Source organism: Aedes aegypti, chromosome 2 (genome assembly GCF_002204515.2).
Source record: "Aedes aegypti strain LVP_AGWG chromosome 2, AaegL5.0 Primary Assembly, whole genome shotgun sequence".
NCBI lineage: Eukaryota > Metazoa > Arthropoda > Insecta > Diptera > Culicidae > Aedes > Aedes aegypti.
The window spans coordinates 45,213,734-45,234,396 of record NC_035108.1 but is presented as its reverse complement, the minus strand read 5'-3'; the positions used below and the strand labels follow the sequence as shown (position 1 = coordinate 45,234,396).

At 38.1% G+C, this 20,663-nt stretch overlaps 2 protein-coding genes across 2 annotated transcripts; one reads left to right on the top strand and one right to left on the bottom strand.

Moving 5' to 3' along the window:
• Positions 1 to 1,310: 1,310 nt before the first annotated feature.
• On the bottom strand, positions 1,311 to 9,316 carry LOC5564707 (pentatricopeptide repeat-containing protein 2, mitochondrial). Its single transcript, XM_001649001.2, has 4 exons — positions 9,159 to 9,316; positions 8,841 to 9,102; positions 1,827 to 2,313; positions 1,311 to 1,767 (listed from the first exon to the last, which is right to left on the bottom strand). Exons 1-4 carry the CDS (start codon positions 9,202 to 9,204, stop codon positions 1,375 to 1,377), a joined length of 1,188 nt encoding a protein of 395 aa, XP_001649051.1. The 5' UTR covers positions 9,205 to 9,316; the 3' UTR covers positions 1,311 to 1,374.
• Positions 9,317 to 9,975: 659 nt separating this feature from the next.
• LOC5564709 (decapping nuclease DXO homolog) lies at positions 9,976 to 20,646 on the top strand. Its single transcript, XM_001649002.2, has 2 exons — positions 9,976 to 10,691; positions 20,017 to 20,646. Exons 1-2 carry the CDS (start codon positions 10,151 to 10,153, stop codon positions 20,604 to 20,606), a joined length of 1,131 nt encoding a protein of 376 aa, XP_001649052.1. The 5' UTR covers positions 9,976 to 10,150; the 3' UTR covers positions 20,607 to 20,646.
• The last annotated feature ends 17 nt before the right edge of the window (positions 20,647 to 20,663 follow it).

The following is a 20,663-nucleotide window of genomic DNA, read 5'->3' as shown; positions in this document are numbered from 1 at the left end:
AAACATGTCAGCAATTGCGCCATTTGGCAGCAGCTCTAAATGCAGGGGAATGAGGAATGTCGTATTTCCGACGATTTTTTACAATTTATCTGTAATTCGGATACAAAAATGATGTTCTACAATAATGTTCAGAAATGACAAAGGAATGATGCTACGATTGAACTTTTATGATTAGGCATGAGTTTTAGAATCTCGTAGAACAAAAACTGTAGAGAAATGTATGATTTACAGGTACTTAAATGAACAGAAATCAATTTTTTGAGGTCAAAACCATCTCTAATCGGCATACAGTGTTCTCAAAAGTTGTAAAGTACTAATAATACGTTCAACTAGTGGTATTCATTCTGATTTTCATTTTTCCAAATTCTTGTTAAAAATTTTTGAATGTGAAAAATAGCCAAAAAACACAAATTGACTTGAGGCACCTCCTAATCTTCTCCAAATTGGATGAAAATTTGTCTGGTAGTTTGTTTTAGTATTACAACTAGGACTTGAGGGTGACTGATTGAATCCCAGAAATTTTGATTTTTGTGAAACTGTCTAATCAGGAAGTGAAATCAGAAGAAGATATGAAGAAAATTGGACTGCCGTTTACAGGACCTTATGAGAAAAGTTCGTGCATTTGGATATGGAATTGAAATTGAATAAAACAAACATGGAAACATATTTATAACATGTTTTATTTTACTCCCTGAAAGTTTGAAGATTATTGGTTGAACGTGCAAATTTTGCCAAATATTAGTGTGCGTGTCGCAATTTGATTCCGTATACCCTTTATCCGGTGGCATAAAATATGCTTGATAATGAAATTGTAGTTACGCCGGTACGTCTCATTGGAAAAAGTTACGCCAAGTAGCAATATCATTAGTATTTGATAAATTTACAATTTTAATAATCGCTTTATAATCACCTTAACACTTAGAACAATTTCCTTCCAAATCAATCGCCTATTTCACACAATCATCATCCGTTGAGCATGTTGCACGAAACACAAGCATGTGCAGCAAGGCCTACAGAAGGCGCTAATGTGAAGAACGCGAAGAAACACAATATGCGCGCCTCTGACTATGAGTTTAATTTAAACGACCGTTTAAAGTGCAATCGATAAAAAAATTCGCCAGTTTTACGTCTACCTATCTTTTTTTTTTTTTTTTTTTTAAATCTTTATTTGAGTGTATTTTAACGCACGAGGGCTAGTTCTACACTTATCTACCTATCTGTGGTAAGAATAAATAAAAAAAGGATTCAAACTTGGACTCACGAAATCGAATTTCTTTCACATTTTTCTACAATAAAGTAGCCAAATCACATGCAATTTGTTTTCATTTTATTAACATCACGCCTAACGCCTACGAACTTCATCAACCTACCCGCTCAGTGCATCTCGGCCAGTCCCGGCCGCGCGAACCGTGATTTTTGCTGCCTGGTCGGGTTAAATTTTTTGAACTGCTGGGAACCTCCTCGGGTGCGGTAGCTTTCCGCTAGATTGCTCGCTGGATCCTTTCTCTGGGCGGTCGAAACGATTTCCTGGCACAGTAACGAATCCAAGCTAGAGTCTGAAATGTGACCGTTCGCCTCCAGGTATTCCAGCATTCGTTGGAGGTCCTGGGGCACTTCGGATTTGGTCGTCGCCAGAACGTTTTTAACTTTTTCTACCACTTCCTGGCAGAAAGTGTGCCGTTTTTCTAGTGGTCCTCCAACTTCCAACACTGACCGGAACACTGGAATCAGATCATCCAAACGTTCCATTTCGGTGAGGGCTAAGATCTGTTGGATGAAAATGTGTGAGAAATTTGAAAATTTTAGGATTCTATTACATCAATTACCCTCAACTGCCGGATTGTGACGTAGTTGCCCTTGGTCACGGTTCCCACAATTTCCAGTGCAATGCCCGGTTGGTTATGCTTCAGTGCTAGAGCCGCCGCGAAAGCCGTTGCCTTCCGCATAGGGATGTGACCGACAGCGTTCAGTTCCTTCCATAGATCCATCGCATATTGGAAGGATTCAGGGGTGTTCTCCCGGTAGCAGGCAGCAAATGTGAGCGTAATTGGGTGCTTAGGATAGCGGCCCCCTTGCACTTGGCGCGTTTTGATCAGATCAAACAGTTCCCGGACTTCGGCGTACATGCCGTTCTCGTAGAGCATATCGCCCAGGATTTGGTAGGTGGACAGTTGATCGAAAAAGCCACTGTGCTTTTCATCCTTGAACAGCTTGAACGCTAGGATGGGATCCTTCAACGAGTACAAGGCACGCATCACCACCGGTCCGAAGATGTAGTTGCCGAAGCGCAGTTCCTGGGACTGGGCGTTGTATCTGATGGGTGGGAAATAGAACAATTCTTTATAATGCTGAAGATTTATTTTTTTATTTTTACAGAAGTTTCTCATGCGGGGCCGAGCGATAAACACTTGTCCGTCGTACAATTCGTTTATCAAATAATATCGCGAATCTGGTTAGGCGTGATTATATCATGGATCACATCACAATTGATGACTTCCTTATCCCACTAACTTAATATACTTTCCATGACAACTGTCCACAGTGGAGATGCAGAAGATTCTTCGGTCTCTAGTAACAATGGTTGCCTAACTAACATTCCTTCCCTTCCCCGATAACCGTAACGATGTGGCCGGCGCCGTTATTGACTTTTCAATTTTGAGCCTTCGATTTGTACACATTAAGAATGGTAAGCAAATTCCAAGTTTCATTCACTGAATTTCTGTGCTCTCCGATTGTTCTGGTCAATCACGCAGAAGCAACTAAGAATTATACGGTCATCTACGTTCATGCTCATGCTAATTTTTACAGAAGTTTCTCCAGAGATTCCACTCGCATTTTATTTTTTCTGATATCACGTGCTTTACATATGCAATATATCTTTAAAAGATTGTGCAATTAATTTCACAAATCACTTCACCAAAAATCAAACAGTTTGATAAGGGACTTTTCCGTAAACTGCACCATCCGCAAATTCCTTCAAGAATTGTCTCTTTCAGAGATTATTCGGAAAATATTACCATCGATTCCTTTTTTTTTTGGGGTAGAACCAATAATCTATGGCACACGACATTTAAGATGGCCTTGCGGTTGAGGTCGAAATACGGGTATCTGTCAATGGATGCAAACTCTAGACAGGCTAACTTTTATGAATCGCGGGATAAATACGAAATTTAGTGCCGAAATTTCATATATTTTGGTAAAATCAAAGTTATTAAAAAAAATCCAAAAATAAAAAAATTGCTTCTCCGATAATGTTGCCGATGATTCTGTTGGAGCTAGGCTCAGGATTTTGGCAAGATTCATCGTAGGTTTGTTCTAAAAATTCTGCCCGTAATCCTGTGGGTATACTGTACAGGTTTTCATAGAAATCATTCTCAGAATTTTGACAGAAATGTTCTTAGCATTTTGTCAGGATCTCATATAGTATGATTTGAGAATCCGTCCCAGGAGTTTCGTAGAATTAATTCGCAGATTTTGGGCAAATTCTAAGCATGATTCTGTCAAAATTGTCCATAGGATTCTGTCAGAACCCCACCAAGACCCATTTCAAAATCCTGTTCCAGAATCTGATGATATCTGTCCTGCCCAGAATTCAGTAATAAATTGTAAGATTATGAGAGAATCTTCCGGATTTAGTGTTGGCTAAGATTCTATGAAATTCTACTACAGATTTTGTGACAATAGGGTCCTAGAGCCCTGTCTCGATTTTAGTGCCAAACGCTTAAGTTTAGGCCAAAAACACATGTTTACTCAATTTTCTAATGTTTTCCGTTGGTTTAAGTCCAAAACACATAATCTTATGTTTTTTTTAGATTTTGTCACACCCCTTGGCTTAAACTCAAATTTTGGGTGTTTTTTGTTTTCCGTGTCCCTTCAGAAATGTCACACGCTAAGAAAATGTTATACTGGATGGCTTAAATACCATTCTAAAACCATATTCGATCTGTTCACTCATTATGATGCATATTGACGCATTAATCTTCGCTAGTATAAACATATTTTATTTCCGGAAATGATTTTTCGGAAATTATTTGATTCATGCATAAAGATCTGAAATTCTGTACTGTGAATAAAATATGCCATTTTTTTCTTGTTGTAAACAAAACTTTGAAAAAAAAAAATGAAACAACGGTCAATATTCACAAGAAACAAATTTATTTTCACTTATATCTGCAGAAGTGTATCATTTAGGTTCCAGTATATTGCATTTGGTGCTCATCGCTGATTTTAATTCCATTCACTGCTTCTTTTGTGCTGTTTCAAACAAGTATCCAGAAGATTGCAGTTGTTCTTCCCACAATTTTTCCACCTAGCTCCCGACAATCGCATGGAGCTCTTCCCTGAATTAAACTGAAAAATTAAGACGATATGACTAAATACCGAGATACATGGTGCAAACGAACTTACCTTCATATTAATTTGTATCGCTTCGTTTTTTCACTCCCACGCTGGTTGTGGCGGTGGCGGATGATTTAAGGCCCAAACGCAATGATAGCGGAACGGCAACGGAATGCGGAACCGGTTCGCCAGCATGAACTACAATCAGCTTGTCGACTCAGTGTTGATCCAATTTCATTCGTTGTCAGCTCAGTCGAGATGTTGTGATACATGCTGGCGAACCGATTCCGCATTCCGTTGCCGTTCCGCTATCATTGCGTTTGGGCCTTTACTGTGAAACAAAAACGTTTAGAGAACTCTTTCCACATTTTGATTTTACTGTTAATGATTTTCGCGCGGAAGAAACTTTGGCTTTAAGCTGAATATTGCAAATCAAACATCTTGAAACGCGTATTTTCACGAAACAATCGGAAATTATTGTCGCGACATGACTGCTATAGGATAGAGTAGAGCAAAATGGCAAAAAATAATTTTTGTTAAGTCCCTAGAGTAGCGTGACTCACTATATATGCTCGTTAAAAAATATCTCATGGTTAAGCATAGAAAAGTATAAAACATAATATATCAGTGATTAATGTTTAGGTTTATCAATGATTAAAAGAGGATAATGATGGGAAAATAATATATCAAATACTAATTAGTATTTTCGACTTTCACCGTGCAGATAGGAACAACCCCAGTGTTAAAACTAAAACCCCTGTGGTGTTTTTGTCGACTAAGCGAACGTCAAACATGATCACAAGTGTCAAGGTTCATTTATGGACCCAATTTTTAAATTAAAGTTTAAACATGATGTAGCCGTTATTTGAGCGGGAAAAATTACTTAAGTAGTTGAAGTAACACGTTCTTCCGTGTTATCAAACAAAAACAAGATTTTATTAAAAATTTTAGGACCCAATTCTGCCCAAAATTTTGTGAGAATCCTGACCATGTTTTCCGTCAAATTTATGTTAGAATCCTATCTATACAGTTCAATTATTAATCTGCCTAATATATGTTAGAATTGTCCACCTTATTATTCAGTGAGATTGTATTTGGCCTTCAAAGTTTTGTCGACAAAACTAATTGATGACTATCAAATTTCCAAGAGATTTTTTTGATAGAACTTCTAAATAAATTACTGGCGATAGATTTGTTGAACATTTTGCGAATTACGAATGGCTTATTGGTAGAATTTAAGATAGATTCGAGAAAGCACCTTAAGGAATTGAAAGCAAAAATTCTCAGGGTAGCCACCAAATTTAATCCTCTCTTTCCCATGGTAGCACAGGTGATCCACTGATTTTAGACGAACGCTAGCTAAACCGAAGTGGTACGATTAGCTCAATAATGATAGGAATAAATTTATGCGCTCATTTGTCTCATCAAACATTGAAATAATTGACCTAAAGGTCCAACTATTGAAAAACAATCAAACATTTTTATAGTGATTTTGAATAATTTAGCTTATTTGCAACAACTTTATTTCAAGCACTTTTTTAAGAAACGCCATTTTGACAGTTAAATTGTCGTACAAAGCTGTGGAAAAAAAAAAGCGTTAAATTTTAATTTTTTTCCCGGGATAGTTTTCAGAATTTTTACGATTTTTAATTTTGATTTTTGAAGGTAAGTCAGCTCAATTTTTAAGCTTTCTTTTTTTGCTTCATGAAAATGAAGTATTATCTAAAGCAATTAAGTTTAAAATCAAAATGAAACAAAGCAACATATGTAAATATTTCTACCTTATTTATTAAATATCCTCCCGATTTTTTCGATTTTAGAGAAAATTCGAGACTGTAATAAATTAAGGATTGTTCAAAATGTTGAGTAAAATTAGTAAGAAAAAAGTTGAAAAAACAATACCTCTGATATTAGTGGACGGAATAAATAATATTTCGAAATTTGATTAGCGATGTTCTAAGAATTTTGTGTGAGAAGTGAAACATTTTTAAGAAGCATAGTGTAACAAAATATAAATTGAATCATTAAACACTTTTAAACATTCCAATAAGAATTACTTGCGCGGAATCCCAAATGTCGAATTACAATACAGTCAACTCTCTATGACTCGATATTGAAGTGACCACCGAGTAAGAGTGGTATCGAGTTATAGACATAAAACCAATGAAACTGCGAATCCAGTGACCAGTAGACATAAAAACTAACTTTCACTATGGTTCTCTAACTCGATATCGAAATACGAAATATCGAATGAGGGTTAATTTTGCGATTATTCACAGCGTTTTTTTTCATCATCCAAGATTCATTGAGAAATTTGAGCAAAGTTTATTTTTAATATTTTCAAAATATGTATTGATAAATTACAGGTAAAAGAATATCTGGCGTAGATCTCAGGATTTATTTTATTGAGAGATTACGAGGAAATTAAGGCAGATAGGAGAAACTTCAATAAAACCATATCAATAGTTCCAAGAAACTAAAACTTCTGCCAGACATCCTATAGAAATATGCAGATCTTCTTTAAATTGTGATTTATTTATTTTTTATTTTTTTTATTCTTTATTTAGAAGGCTCAAACGCGCTAGGCATAACGGAGCCGAATACCCACATCAATTTAATAAAAATATAATTAAATTGTATAACCTTGTCTATATAATTCTTCAATTCTTTGAGTTTCCTCGTCGATATACTGCTGACGAAGAACCGGATCATCGATGTGCGAAAAGGAGCAACGTCGCATCCCAGCTCGTCTTGCAGGGGGGGGGAACATCAGAAGTTGCTTCGTTGCTATCGCTTTCGCGGTGCGTTTGGATGCATTGGGGCTTGTGGTATCCGAATCAATTGATCGTTGTCGTTTTGGTTCTAGCTTACTGTTGACTGGTTTGGTTTTGATTTTACCAACCGGCTCCGGCTGGGAGAGAGATGGCCATTGTTTCTCGGGAAGCGGTGATTTTGCTTATTGTTCGGTTTCTTAGGCTGCTGTTTGTTCGCATTCGGTGCCGTCGCATCGGAGCACCGTAGCTTCGGATGTTCTTTCGCTCCACAGTTTCGACAGGTGCGTGTTTGCAAAAAATATGACACATAGGTCGTTTCTTCGAAAACAGTAATGTATGACGGAATGGGAAGGGTCAATTTCATACGTACTATACGTACACCGTTACTGAGCCCTGGGAAGTAGCTTCGCCAGACGTCGTTACGTAGCGAGATCACTTCCCCATACTGCTGCATCTTCTTCTTCTTCTTTCTGGCGTTACGTCCCCACTGGGACAGAGCCTGCTTCTCAGCTTAGTGTTCTTATGAGCACTTCCACAGTTATTAACTGAGAGCTTACTATGCCAATGACCATTTTTTGCATGCGTATATCGTGTGGCAGGTACGATGATACTTTATGCCCTGGGAAGTCGAGAAAATTTCCAACCCGAAAAGATCCTCGACCGGTGGGATTCGAACCCACGACCCTCAGCTTGGTTTTGCTGAATAGCTGCGCGTTTACCGCTACGGCTATCTGGGCCCCATACTGCTGCATATGGTTGATGATAGTTTGGTTTTCAATCTCCTCCGGGAAATCGTGCAGCCGGACATCAACAGCGCAGCTATCAACGTATATCGGCAACGGAATTGTGAGCCGTTTCCCCTCACAATTCATAAAATGCTTTAAATGGTGATTCAAAGCAATATTGGCAGCCGCCTCCTCACTATGCATGGCCAAATAAATGACATGTTTTACGTTGTGCATTTGGATGCTTTTCACAAGCGACATATCTAGCTTCAACTCGCAATCAAGAAATTGCTTTTATATCGGCGATGCTAGGCCGCTTAGGTAGAACCGATGTGTCTAGCACAATGCAATTTTTTCTCGTTACCGGCATTATTGCAGACAAAAAATAAACCACAAGAGAACCGAACGCGCGAGCGAATACGTGTTGTCTGGATGAGAGACGGATAGCAACTCTGATTTATTTGTTATAAGTAGGCCTATTATTTTAATTTTAGTTTTTTTTTCTGGCGTCAAGTCCCTGCATGGACAGAGTCGACTTGTTAGCTTAGTGTTCATCGGCAGTTATTAACTGAAAGCTTTGTCAATTGTCAATTTTTGAATTTGTAGATCGTGTGGCAAGTACAAAAATACTCTTTGCCTTGAAAGTCAAGGAAATTCCCCACCACTATGACATGACAAAACCTATAAATTTTTTAAAAATCGCACTCCAAAAATAAATTTAAGCGATTCTCTCATTCGTCCAGTAATTACAGTTAACTCTCCCTTTCGTATCTCGATATCGAGTTAGAGAACCATAGTAAAAGTTGTTTTTCTTGGCTAACTCGATGGTCCCTTGGATCGTAGTTGCATTGATTTTGTGTTCTGTAACTCGATACCTCCCTAACTCGATGGTCCCTTCAATATGACTGTATGTCTATCAAATCTTCTACCGCAACTCTTCCAGGGATTCCTCTAGGAAATCTTATAGGGTACTTAGTAAAGTTGAGATAAATAGTCCACTCACTTTTCAATCATGTCCACCAGCAGCTTCTTATCCTCGTCGGTGTTGTCCGCCAGGTGGATGATGTTCTTCAGGTCCTCGGTGAAAATCATGTTCGAGGCCGACCCGGCGACAAAGTCTCGCATCTTGCGCTTGAAGTTGTCCACATTGTGCAGGTGCTGGGTGCGCGTCTTCTCCCGGAAGCTCTCGTACCCATCCAGGCCAAGCACCGAAGCCGAGTACAAAGTGCGATTTGAACCTTTAAGGGCGCCACCGGTGTTTACGGCTGAAACGGTGATTCTCAGTTTTGAGGGGGAATTTTAATACAATCGGGTAACTTACCGGAACTACCCTGACGCAGCACTGTTACCAAACTTTTTCTGAACATTTTACAATTAAATTTAGAGATAAATGCCTTAAACTTTACAATGCTTTTCAAGAAGTTCAAACGAATCGACCGCAAACTCTAATCACATAACACTGTTTTGACATAACCTTCAGCACGTGAAGACGGAGTGACATTTTGCCAAGTGAAACATCGCGGACTCATCGCACGCAAGGATTGGTCAGAAAATGAGTGCCCATTGTTTACGAACGCTGCACAGTGGGCATACAAGTGCAAGCAAAAAGTATAAAATTTATTCAAACCGTTCAAAATTTAAAATTAAAAAAAATATTCTAAATCTCGCATAGTTTATGATAAATCCTAAAAAGTCATTAGTAACCATGTGTGAATAACTTGTTGTTTCTGAGCATATAATGCTCTCACACAGCAAAAAATCTTCAGTAAACGCGATTATATAGGAGTCAAAGTTTTGATTTTTATCTGACATGAGCCCTAGATACTTAACTTCATCTAACCAATTCATTGGAACCCCTCTCAATGGTGACAACATGGTTCCAAATAAATAGCTTCTAGTTCATGTGGGAATATTGTAAGTTGAGTTTCAGAAGAATCATGAGAAATCTTCCGTTTTTGCAAGTATGAAGGAAATATATCCAAACTTTTTTGCAATCTACTACGGAATGACACGCAGGCAGAAAGGCCTGTTTCACCCGAAAACAAAGGTTTTTGACATCCCCGAGGTAACTCAGGTAAGTCAGGCGTGGAAATATTGTATCAAAATGATGCCTTCAGGAACACCAGACCTTACAGGAAGTCTTTCAGACTTGGAGTTCTGAATTTACCTGAAGTATTCGACTCATTTTTTGTTACTTTCAGGCATCTTTCGACCACTGTGCGTTAGCGTCGTCGACGATTGTAAACAAACGCCGCCCACTTTACGTCTCACGCACGCACGATAAAGTGATAAAGTACCTAAGTGTTTTCCACCATGTACCAAACGAATCTCAATCCGATCGCAGTTCTGAACGGTACCAAAGTGTTCCCGTCGATATCGCAACCAAAAATCGTGGGATGTTTCAGCGTAGGTCCCGGAAGGGAATTCATTCCTACGGGCGATAATCTGAAGTATCTAAGTTTACCGCGCGACGACGATCGGCTACGAATCGATCTCAACGAAGGATTCGAAATCCGGGTGCCCAAACCGGACAGTGCCAAGCAGGAGCGCATTGATCATCTGTTGCGGTTTATTGTGGGGAATTTGGATCGGTTACGTGCTGAAGATGAGCCTGGGCGAGGATCCAAACCGTTGATCTGCGACTTTGTGTGCTTCCGGGGTTTGCTGAGGATGGTGATGTGCACTCCGTACGAGAGGAGGACCAGTTGGATCATATTGGCTACCTGGTACAAGGGAACGATTTACCTGTGTGCGAAGGATACGCCAGAGAAGTTGCACGAGGAGGCACAGCAAACCGAACAGCAGAAGCGGTTCTGCTACTACGGGTTCAAGTTCGAGCAGCACGTTCTTACGGGTGAGTATGTGGGGGAAATAAGTTGTTGTAATACCTGTGCATTATAGGTTCACAAGGTTTCGCTCCAGGAAGGTGAAGACAAACGTTTCAATAAATAAATGCGAATTCTTGATCTCTTCGTAACGGAAATTTCCCCCTTAGATCAGAGTATCATTGTACCTGTCACACGATAAACGAATACAAAATTTACAAAGAGAGCTTTCAGTTAAGGACTGTGGGAATTGAAAAGCAGTTACAGTTTCAATGGAAATGAGAGAAGAAAAAGTCCAAAATTCCAAGTACTGCCCGAGATGCCGATGGAATCCTACTGAAGAATTAGACATACATAATACTGCCCATGATTCCGACCGAATTTTGCTCAGGATGCTCACAGAATGGGGATTATCACAAAAGAAGAATCACAAAAAGCCAAATCACACAAGGCCAAATTAGAGTTGAAATTTACTAATTTTAAAATTTATTATGGAAAAAGTGCATGCCTTTTTATACGATCATTTTAGGAAAACATAGTGCAAGAATCATATCTCCATTCTTCATTCATTCAAGAATTATTCTCCATGCTGACAGAATCTCTGTCAATTTTCTCCTAATAACTTCGAATTAGTAGGTTCATGGTTTTCGGGCGAGATCCTTATTGTGAATTTTCACGAGATTCTAATGAAAATATGGCCCTTGTAGCCGTACGGTTAGTGTCGTCAGGCAGTTAAGCGCATCATGCCATGGGGTGTGGGTTCGATTTCCGCTTCAGCTATTGATACTTTTTGTCAAAAGTGTTATTAGGCAGCATCCATTTTTTACGTAACGCTTAATTTGGAAATTTTTGACCCCCTCCCCCTTGCATCTTCAATAAATCTATGAACACGGGGACGAATCCCCGCTGTTCATGAAATACAGTCAACTCTCCATAACTCGATATTGAAGGGACCATCGAGTTCGGGAGGTATCGACTTACAGAACACAAAACCAGTGCAACTGCGATATTGATTGATATTATAATGACATTTCAATTCACATAATGACATCTCGTTCTGAAGTAAAAAGGGGCAATTTTTAATAATTTTAATAAATTATTGAAATTTTCATACAAAAAGCGTTACGAAAAGTGTTGGAACAAAAGTTGTCAGCATGCAAAGTCGAAAACTAAGCCAAAAAAAAGAAGGGCCCCTGAAGCTGATCTATTGAAGTGTTTATAAGAAAACTATGTTGAGAAGCTGAATCTTTCCCAGTTGGGATGTAATACAGTTGTGTTCAGAATAATAGTAGTGAAAGCCAATTTTATTTTATTTTTATTTTATTGATGTACAAGGGGGTCAGGGGCCAAGTCTCCAGCATAAGTTTGAAAACTCATACCGTCCATAATACACCGGGGGATTTGGAGTTTTGGAAGTAGGCAACGCAACATCTTTGACCAGAAGGTTTTTTAAGTTTTGCTTTTACTCTAGACTTCCCCTACACGTATGAATGATGCAAGGTCGAAAGAACATGAATCAGTCATACATATAACGGTAGCACACGGTAGTGAAGTGTTTTGCCTAAGGAAATGTGAAAGGAGGGATTCTCACGCCGAGGACCTGGGATTGAATCCCGACCCCGATATAGTCACTTATGACGTAAAAAGTTATAGTGACGACTTCCTTCGGAAGGGAAGTAAAGCCGTTGGTCCCGAGATGAACTAGCCCAGGGCTAAAAATCTCGTTAATAAAGTCAAACCAACCAACCAAAGGAGGGATTTTGTGTGGTGTTTTGTAAATCGCTCTGTGGAACAAATTTGTTATTAGTTAAATAATAAGTTCATTTGATTTACCTTTCAATTAGTATTCAATGATTACAGAAACTTTATACTTAACAAAGGCGTGGAGTGCAGCAAGCTTGGTGGGCGGATCAAGTGCGTATCGATTTGGCGAGCGTGTGACAGAACCGAGGATGGAGAGATGCGACCGCAAACCGACGTTTTCTCGGCCATTAGGGTAAATTATGTATTTTGGACAGGCTAAGGATATGTCTGCGAACGGCGATTGATTAACTGCATTAGATAAAAATATTGTATTACCTAATGTTACTTATACGCTTGATGTCCCATTGTACTTTGAGTTTCTAGGGAGCAAAAGCTTACAAACTGTAGTATTAGCTACCAAAAAAGCATTTTTTAGCGGCCTGTCTGTTATACATTTTGGTCACCCTCACGTGAATACAATTTGGACAGGGACGTAATCTCAATATCCATGCAATGATTTCTTAAAAAGACGATAATATCATAAAATGTTAAGAGTTTACATGTGACTTATGCATTTTTTAGCTTATCGGATGTGTATATTAGTGATAATCTATAATTTCATTTAATGCTTTGCTTGTATCATCAGGTCCACGAAAAACGCCTGCAAGTATGCATGTATGCGACATTCCAGTGTGTTTCATCAGATGGCTAAATTATATCAACTGAACAAAAACCATAATCTATTTTGGACATCACCTGATTTATGCCTTATATACTCATGTTAAGATTTTAGATGAGCTTAGCATAAATTTTAGACATATTTTATCATGTTGCCACTTTTAAACTTTTTATGAATGCCAATTCTGAGTGCTATTATTGCATTTAATGTATGTTGTTGAAATGCACATCCTCTTGCATTCGTAGGTTTCACAGATGTTCGGTTGATACAATTTACAATTTTGATATTTTTGAAGCCAATTTGTAATTGTTATAAAAAAAGGTCATCATTAATAAGCAGCATAGTGTATTAATAATTCAATACATGATTTCCCGTACATATATTCCTCACCATCTCATTGGAAATGGGCATAGAACGACTAGCCTGTCCAAATTATATGCATGTCCAAGTTATATACGTTACCCTACGCTGCCATGATAAGAGATGCCTTTCCTCTTCGATGAATTATTCCTCGAAGCGGGTTAGATATGAAAACAAGGATAAAGAGAGAAGGAATGTTAGTGATTGTTACATGCTTTATGGCAGTATTGGCGTACATTGAAGCCATACAAAATTCGCTCTTTGGATTCCCACGATAACAATCCCTGAAACTAATGATAAACAACAAAAAATGAATCCGAAAGAGCGAGAACCTTGATGTTTCAATGTATGACAATCCAGCTTTATTGCATGTGAGAAGTTCTTCGTGATATTCTCACAACGGCCATTCAGAATGGTTCGACGGATGTAGATAAAAGATCATTATGATAAGATAAACGCGACGACATGTTAGTAAGCTCAAAACGATTATTGTATTTGCAACTGTTAATTTAAATAGTTAAGCTAAGGGTCAGTTATTGTATATAACTTTATAGATAAGCAGAAGTAAAGCACGAACGCGAATCCATCCCATCTTCAAATGCACAACACTTCATTCTGGAACTTTAGAACGTCCATGTTGTAACTTGTTCACACAAGAAATCTGCCTCGACCGAGTTGACAGAACGCGCCTATACCCCTTTCTGAACTAAAGGACAGGGAACTAATACCATGATACAAATACAAAAGCTACTTCTATGTTATTTCCACTACTACGCTCACGGTAATTATGTTATGCTCGTTAGAATAAAAACGATAGAGGTTACTACTACATAACAGAAATACTACTCAAAGAACGCTAATGTCGCCAGTGTTGGTGTGATAAATGCAAAGTAGTGCAAAAATGCTTAGAGAATTAAATAAGTTATAAATTACAGCATTTTGTTCAACAATATTATATTAAAGATATTTAAAAATGAAACATTTCAGTAACAACATTGCCATAAGTTTTCTAATTATTATACATATATCAGTAACACTACTAAACTATCTCTAATACCGCTACAACCTACCTTACGCAAGACCGTAAAATGCCGTAATTCAGAACATTTTGCAATATTTCTCAAAAATCGTAAATTATTGTTAATGATAATTTTAATTGGAATTATGATGCATTACCCGCATATACAAATAGCGGTATGGGCAAATTTCAAAATTTTTCTTAAATTTCGACAAATTTTGGACCAAATACGCTTACGGATTTAGGCGATGCGCTGAATTAGGCACCTTACGGTATTACTAAGGTAATAATTACTACATTGTTAGTAAACCTAACATAAATGCCTATTTTCAATGACCTGTGAGACGCAGAGACCACCCGCACCCACTCTTGCGCTTCGTTATCTACTGAAAAAAATTTATGTATATTGAACTAATACTACTATTAAAAATAGTGCTACTGAAGAAGGTGATCGTTGGTTTCCCAGTCTTGTTAGTGATTTGAATGTTAGTAGAGACTGGTAGTAGACCCTGCCGGTCCCTCCAGCATTACGCGTAGTTATCTGGTGTTAGATCATGCGACAGTAACTAAACTCATGCTGAAGTTGTGATAAATCAAGTGTAAAATATATTTAAGCATTGAAACACATGCCATTATTAGACTAGCTTACATTTTATAAGTTATAATTACGATAAATTTTCGCGATCAATATATTAGCATAAGAGTATTTTTTCACAATATCAACAATATGTAATCACTTGATTAATCACCGTCAATCCCATCACCTATGGACAGGGTAGTAGTGAAAGCCAATTTTCATACAAAATACTCAACTTTGGCATGCTGTATCTTTGTTTCCATATGAGCAATCAGCGTGAAATTTTGATAATAATAGTAGTTTTCATAATTCAAACATCTGCTGTATTTTGAATTTTTGAATTTTTCTTTACTCATCGTTTCAACCATTTCCACCCAAGCTATAAATGTATAAACAAGCCAATTTAAAAAAAAAATGTTGCTGAACAAAAATTTACAAAATAAAAACTACTATTATTTTCAGCGATTTCACCTGGTGTTTAACTTTTTAGCCGATAGTGTGAAAATTTTCAAATTTTGTGATAATAAAATTGAGTATATTAGTTCCCTTGAAGAAAACTTATTGCACAGTTTTGTCAGAGGCAAACATTGATAGAGGACTTGAGTCATAGATGAAAATTTCATCATGTGAAGAAATTTGAGTGTTTTTCTTAAAAAATCTCTATAAAAAGTATTGCGTTCGGAATATGAGTCATGTACGATACTTGAGACAAAACAGTATGAAGATTCCGGATTTACTAGATTGTTAAGTTTTGTTGATTCCTTCCCCTTGAATGGCAGCTGGGTAACGAATTTAGTACTAGAACAGGTACCCAGTTCAAGCTTCACTACAACGTTTTTATTTCGTCTTTAGTCTAAAAGCCACCGCTTCTACTTCTACGACAGAATATCTTGAGTTCATTCCATGGCCATCACTTATAACAAAGAATTGAACATTGTCTGAACGAATATGTCTATCACACTTTTATCGAACATTCTATGATGCTATATTTTATAAGAAAAAAAGGATATCTTCATCTACCTTATACGTGGTTGATTCAACTAATTACAATATCCAGCTGTTGCTAGAACGTGGCCAAGACAACTCTCGACCCTGATTAAGCTTTGAGTTTGATTGGACAGCAGTCGAGAAGAAGTCAACACTCATTGAATGGTATAGGGCTTGGCGCTTACGATACATGTGCTCAACACTAAAATCATGTCGAAAATTCACCCCTGAATCTCTGAAAAAATTTGGCTTTGAAGCAAGCTCTTTAGTTTATATTCTAAACATTAAAAAAAAATGTTTTGTGTTGATAAAAACGGAATAATTTGCTGAAGAAATCGGAACGTGACAAAAATGGAACATAACTGTCTTGTTGAATTTTTGGCCTGAGCGGTAATTGGAACACACCAAAATACTTACTGATCCAATAGCCGCTCACAATATCTTGTGGCTTTAATATAAAGAATTATTTGAACAAATGAAAGTAATGTTAGACGGCTTGTTGATGTTGCTAGAAGATATCCGTGGGAAAAGATCGCATTTTAACACAAAAAATCCGTTCTTACACTAATGAGTGGAAACAGGAGCATGAGCGGTTACCGTAAGGACGCCATTCACCGCTCATTGAATTATTTGGAAAAATCTAAACAAATTTTTGCAATAAAAGTCATCAACATGTACTATACTTATGAAAAATAGTTTTAGGCTGTTAAAGGCGGTAAACATGAATGGAACAATGATTTTATTAGGGCAGATTGAAAAATGCTTCTTAGCTGCCACGGTTTAATATGTTGTCGTACTGTAGTACAAAGATAACAACCAGCTAATGAAGGTAAATTAATTGCAACTAGTGGTGTATATAGGGCCTCATACTTAGGATGAGCGGTGACTCTCTACACATATATCATTGGCATTATTCGATACCATTATACGTCATTCACATTTCAATTTTTTTCCTACAAAAACTAATGTTGTATCTTGCGTCTAGCGCAAAAAATTGGGAAAAATATCGTCAAACCGACTTTTGACAGAAATGACCGTGTTGAAATTCTGTTGAATGAGCGGTGAATGGCGTCCTTACGGTACTTTTGCACTGATGGTACCTACACTCAAAATAATCCACACGTCAAGGCTACGTGAAAACATACGTAGTTTTTTTCCATCGCACTTTCCACGTAGCAGCTACGTGAATCATAGGTGGCACTGAATGAACTCACGAGCTAATGAACTTTTTTCGATCCACCGGAGTTTCACGTAGCAGTTATCAGGGTTGTGCGTACCTTTTACGAAGCGTTTCATTGGATTCTAAACATTTTTTCCAGTATATTTTACGGGAACTTTAGATAGGAAAGACATTTATTTTAGGTTCTTTTTCACTGTTCTAACATGCTTTTTTTCAATTATAGTAGAGAAATTGAAATGAAACCAACAGGCAATTACATTTGAACATTTATTCAACCACTTGCTACAAAACACTTGCTACACATTGAAAAAACTGACGAATTCCGCCTGTCATCGTAGTATCAATCCGCTTGCAACCCGTTTGTAGACCACCAGATCCGCTTCCAACGTTGGATTTGCAAAAAATAGATACTTGCGTGTCGACGATACTGCCTTTCGTCCGAAACGGGGTACATTATAGGTGATTGATCAAAACGCGACTGCCGTTAAAGGAGCCGCACTCTCCGCTCAGCCTTGTTAGAAGAAATAAAAAATAAATCAAAAAATAATTGAAGGTAATTTTTAACAAAGTTTACTTACCATCTTTTAAATATTGTATGCGGTTTTGAAGCTCTTGGAGTCAAACTTGCATTTTTTCTTTCAACGACCGGCCATTTTTCAACTCACCATAACACAGAATGAACTAGAAGTTGAACTGTCAAAATTTCGGTTCATTCACCCGTACGTTCTTTTCACGTAAGAGTGATGTTCTCCAACAGTAAATGTTATGGAGGGTTCATTTCATATATATCTACGTCTCAGTGATTGTTACCGTCGTCAGGTAAACTATAGAAAAAATCATTTTTTTGGAATCTACGTGATTTTCCACGTAGCCTTGACGTGTGGATTTTTTTGAGTGTAAATGTATGAAAATAATAAAAAAAGTTTTTGATTGTTAATCAATAGGAATTTGATTGTTAATCAAAAGCTACACTATTGAATCAATAGGTAGACTTTTTTTAGTACTCTAATAAGCCCTGAAGGTTATTCCAATAACTACTTTACAATATTGAATTCATCGAAATGTTTTGGTGCTCTACAGAAACCATGAACGTAAAAGGGTTAAGAAGTTCGACAAAATTCTATTTGGAATTCCAAGAAAATCTCGTTTAGGATTGAGGTTCCCGACAGAATCCTGTGCAGGATTCCGACAAAATCTTTTGCAGGATTCCAACAGAACTCTCTTCAGGGTTCCGGAAGAATCTTTTTCAGTAGTGCGACAGAACCTTATTCAGAATTCCGACAGAACCCAGTTCAAAATCTTACTCTGGATTTTAACAGAATCCTGCCCAGGATTGCAATAGAGTCTTGCTCACTGTTCATGATTGCGACAGAATCCTGCTTCAAACAGCGTCTTGTCCAGATTTTAAACAGCAATAATTCTGCTCAGGACTTGAGCAGAATTTTTGTCAGAATTCCGACATTTTCCGGATTCTGGCAGAAACCTACGCAGGTATACAACAGGATTCTTCCGACTGACAGAATCCTGCTTAGGATTCAGACAAAATTCTGCCTAGAATACCGTTTGAATCCTGTTCAGAGTTCCAATAGAATCCTGTCCATGATTCCGACAGAATTCTGTTCAGTGTTCTGATAGAACCATGTTGAAGGGTTCCAGCCAAATCCTGCACATGATTCCAACACAATTTACTCAGGATTGTGACAGAATCCTGATCAGCATTTCGACAGAACCCTGCACAAGATTTTGGCAGAATGTTGCTCAAGTTTTAGACAGAATCCTGCTTAAAGTTCCAAAATAATCATGTTCATGATTACGACAGAATTCTGTTAAGAATTTCTCTAGAATCTTGCTCAATATTGAGACATGGATAATGATTCAGACAAAATAGTGCTCAGGATTCATATATAATTTTGGTCATGATTCATACAGATGTCTACCCATGATTCCGACAGAATCCTGTTGTGGATTCTGACAAAATTTTGCTCAGGATTCCGACTGAATCCTGCCCAGTATTTCGACAGAATCCTGCTCAGGATGCTTACAGAATCTTGCTCGGGATTTCGACATCATTCTGCTCAAGACTTCAACAGAACCCTGCTCAAGCACCGACTGAAACTCCAACAGAATACTGCACATGATTCTAACAGAATCCTACTAAACGGTCATCAAGTGGGGCAAGGGGCACCATGAGGAGAAAGAGCAACAATGGTTGATAAATGATAAATTTCATGAACTTTGTAGAAATATAGCTTGAAACTGTTGTTAGCATACGATAAAATCTCAGAAAATATATGTTACCATTTTACACTAATTTTGCCCAAGATTCAACAGAATTTTACTCAGGATTTCTACAGAATCCTGTTTTGGATTTCAACAGATTCCTGATCACAATTCCGACAGAACCATGTTGAGGAATTCGATAAAATACTTCAGAGCACTACAACCTTTCCCAGGGTTCAAAGTTCTTCTTCTTAGCCTATAGCTTAGAGTTCTTATGAGCACTTCCACAGATACGAATACGGCAGATACTCTATGCCCTGGTAAATCGAGAAAATTACCTTTACGAAAAGATCCTCAACCGGTGGTATTCGAACCCACGACCCTCAGCTTGATCTTGCTGAATAGCTGCGCGTTTACCGCTACGACTATCTGGGCATCTGGGCCTCAACAGTTACAGTTTCCAATGGCAAAAAGGGATCACGTGATCTTAGTTTGTTTGCAATAGTACCGTAGAACTTACTTTCAGCTTCATTAGTACAGTTTGTGCACACTTGCACCTAAACATGTGATATTCTTGATTACATTTCCAGACGACCTCGACAGCCCCGCACCTGACACAACGGCCCCTGTGCAGGAATCGGAAGAATTCTGCGCCATGTTCAGCACCACCCTCGAAGGTAAACGACTCCTGTACGGAGCGGAAATGGATGGCATTCTTTCCCCGAACAAGCCAATCGACAAGGACAACCCATCGCCAGACGTTCTGAACCGGTTGGAATTCGTCGAGGTGAAGGTGAAGCGACGCGAAACCAATCAACGGCAGGTCGATAATTTCTACAGGTTTAAAACGCGCAACTGGTGGTGTCAGAGCTTCCTGGTGAATGTGGGGAAGATTTTCGTTGGGTTACGAGACGATCGAGGTATTGTGGACGAAATTCAGGAGATGAGCCTGAAGGAACTGGATCGGGAATCCCGGCAGCATTGGTCGGCGTCGGTTTGCGTGAATTTCGGGTCGCAGTTTTTAAGTCAAGTCGCCGACGTTATGCGGGGAGTAGACTCTAAAGACACGGTCTACAGATTTGAGTACGATCCAAACAGATTTAGAAATGTTTTCTATAGTGTCCATAATGGATATGAGGAGTCGTTCCTTCCGGATTGGTATTGCGCTGTTGTTAAATGATCCTTTGTTATAAACAAATAAATTCATATTCTAAACTCAAGGAATTTCTTTCACAAT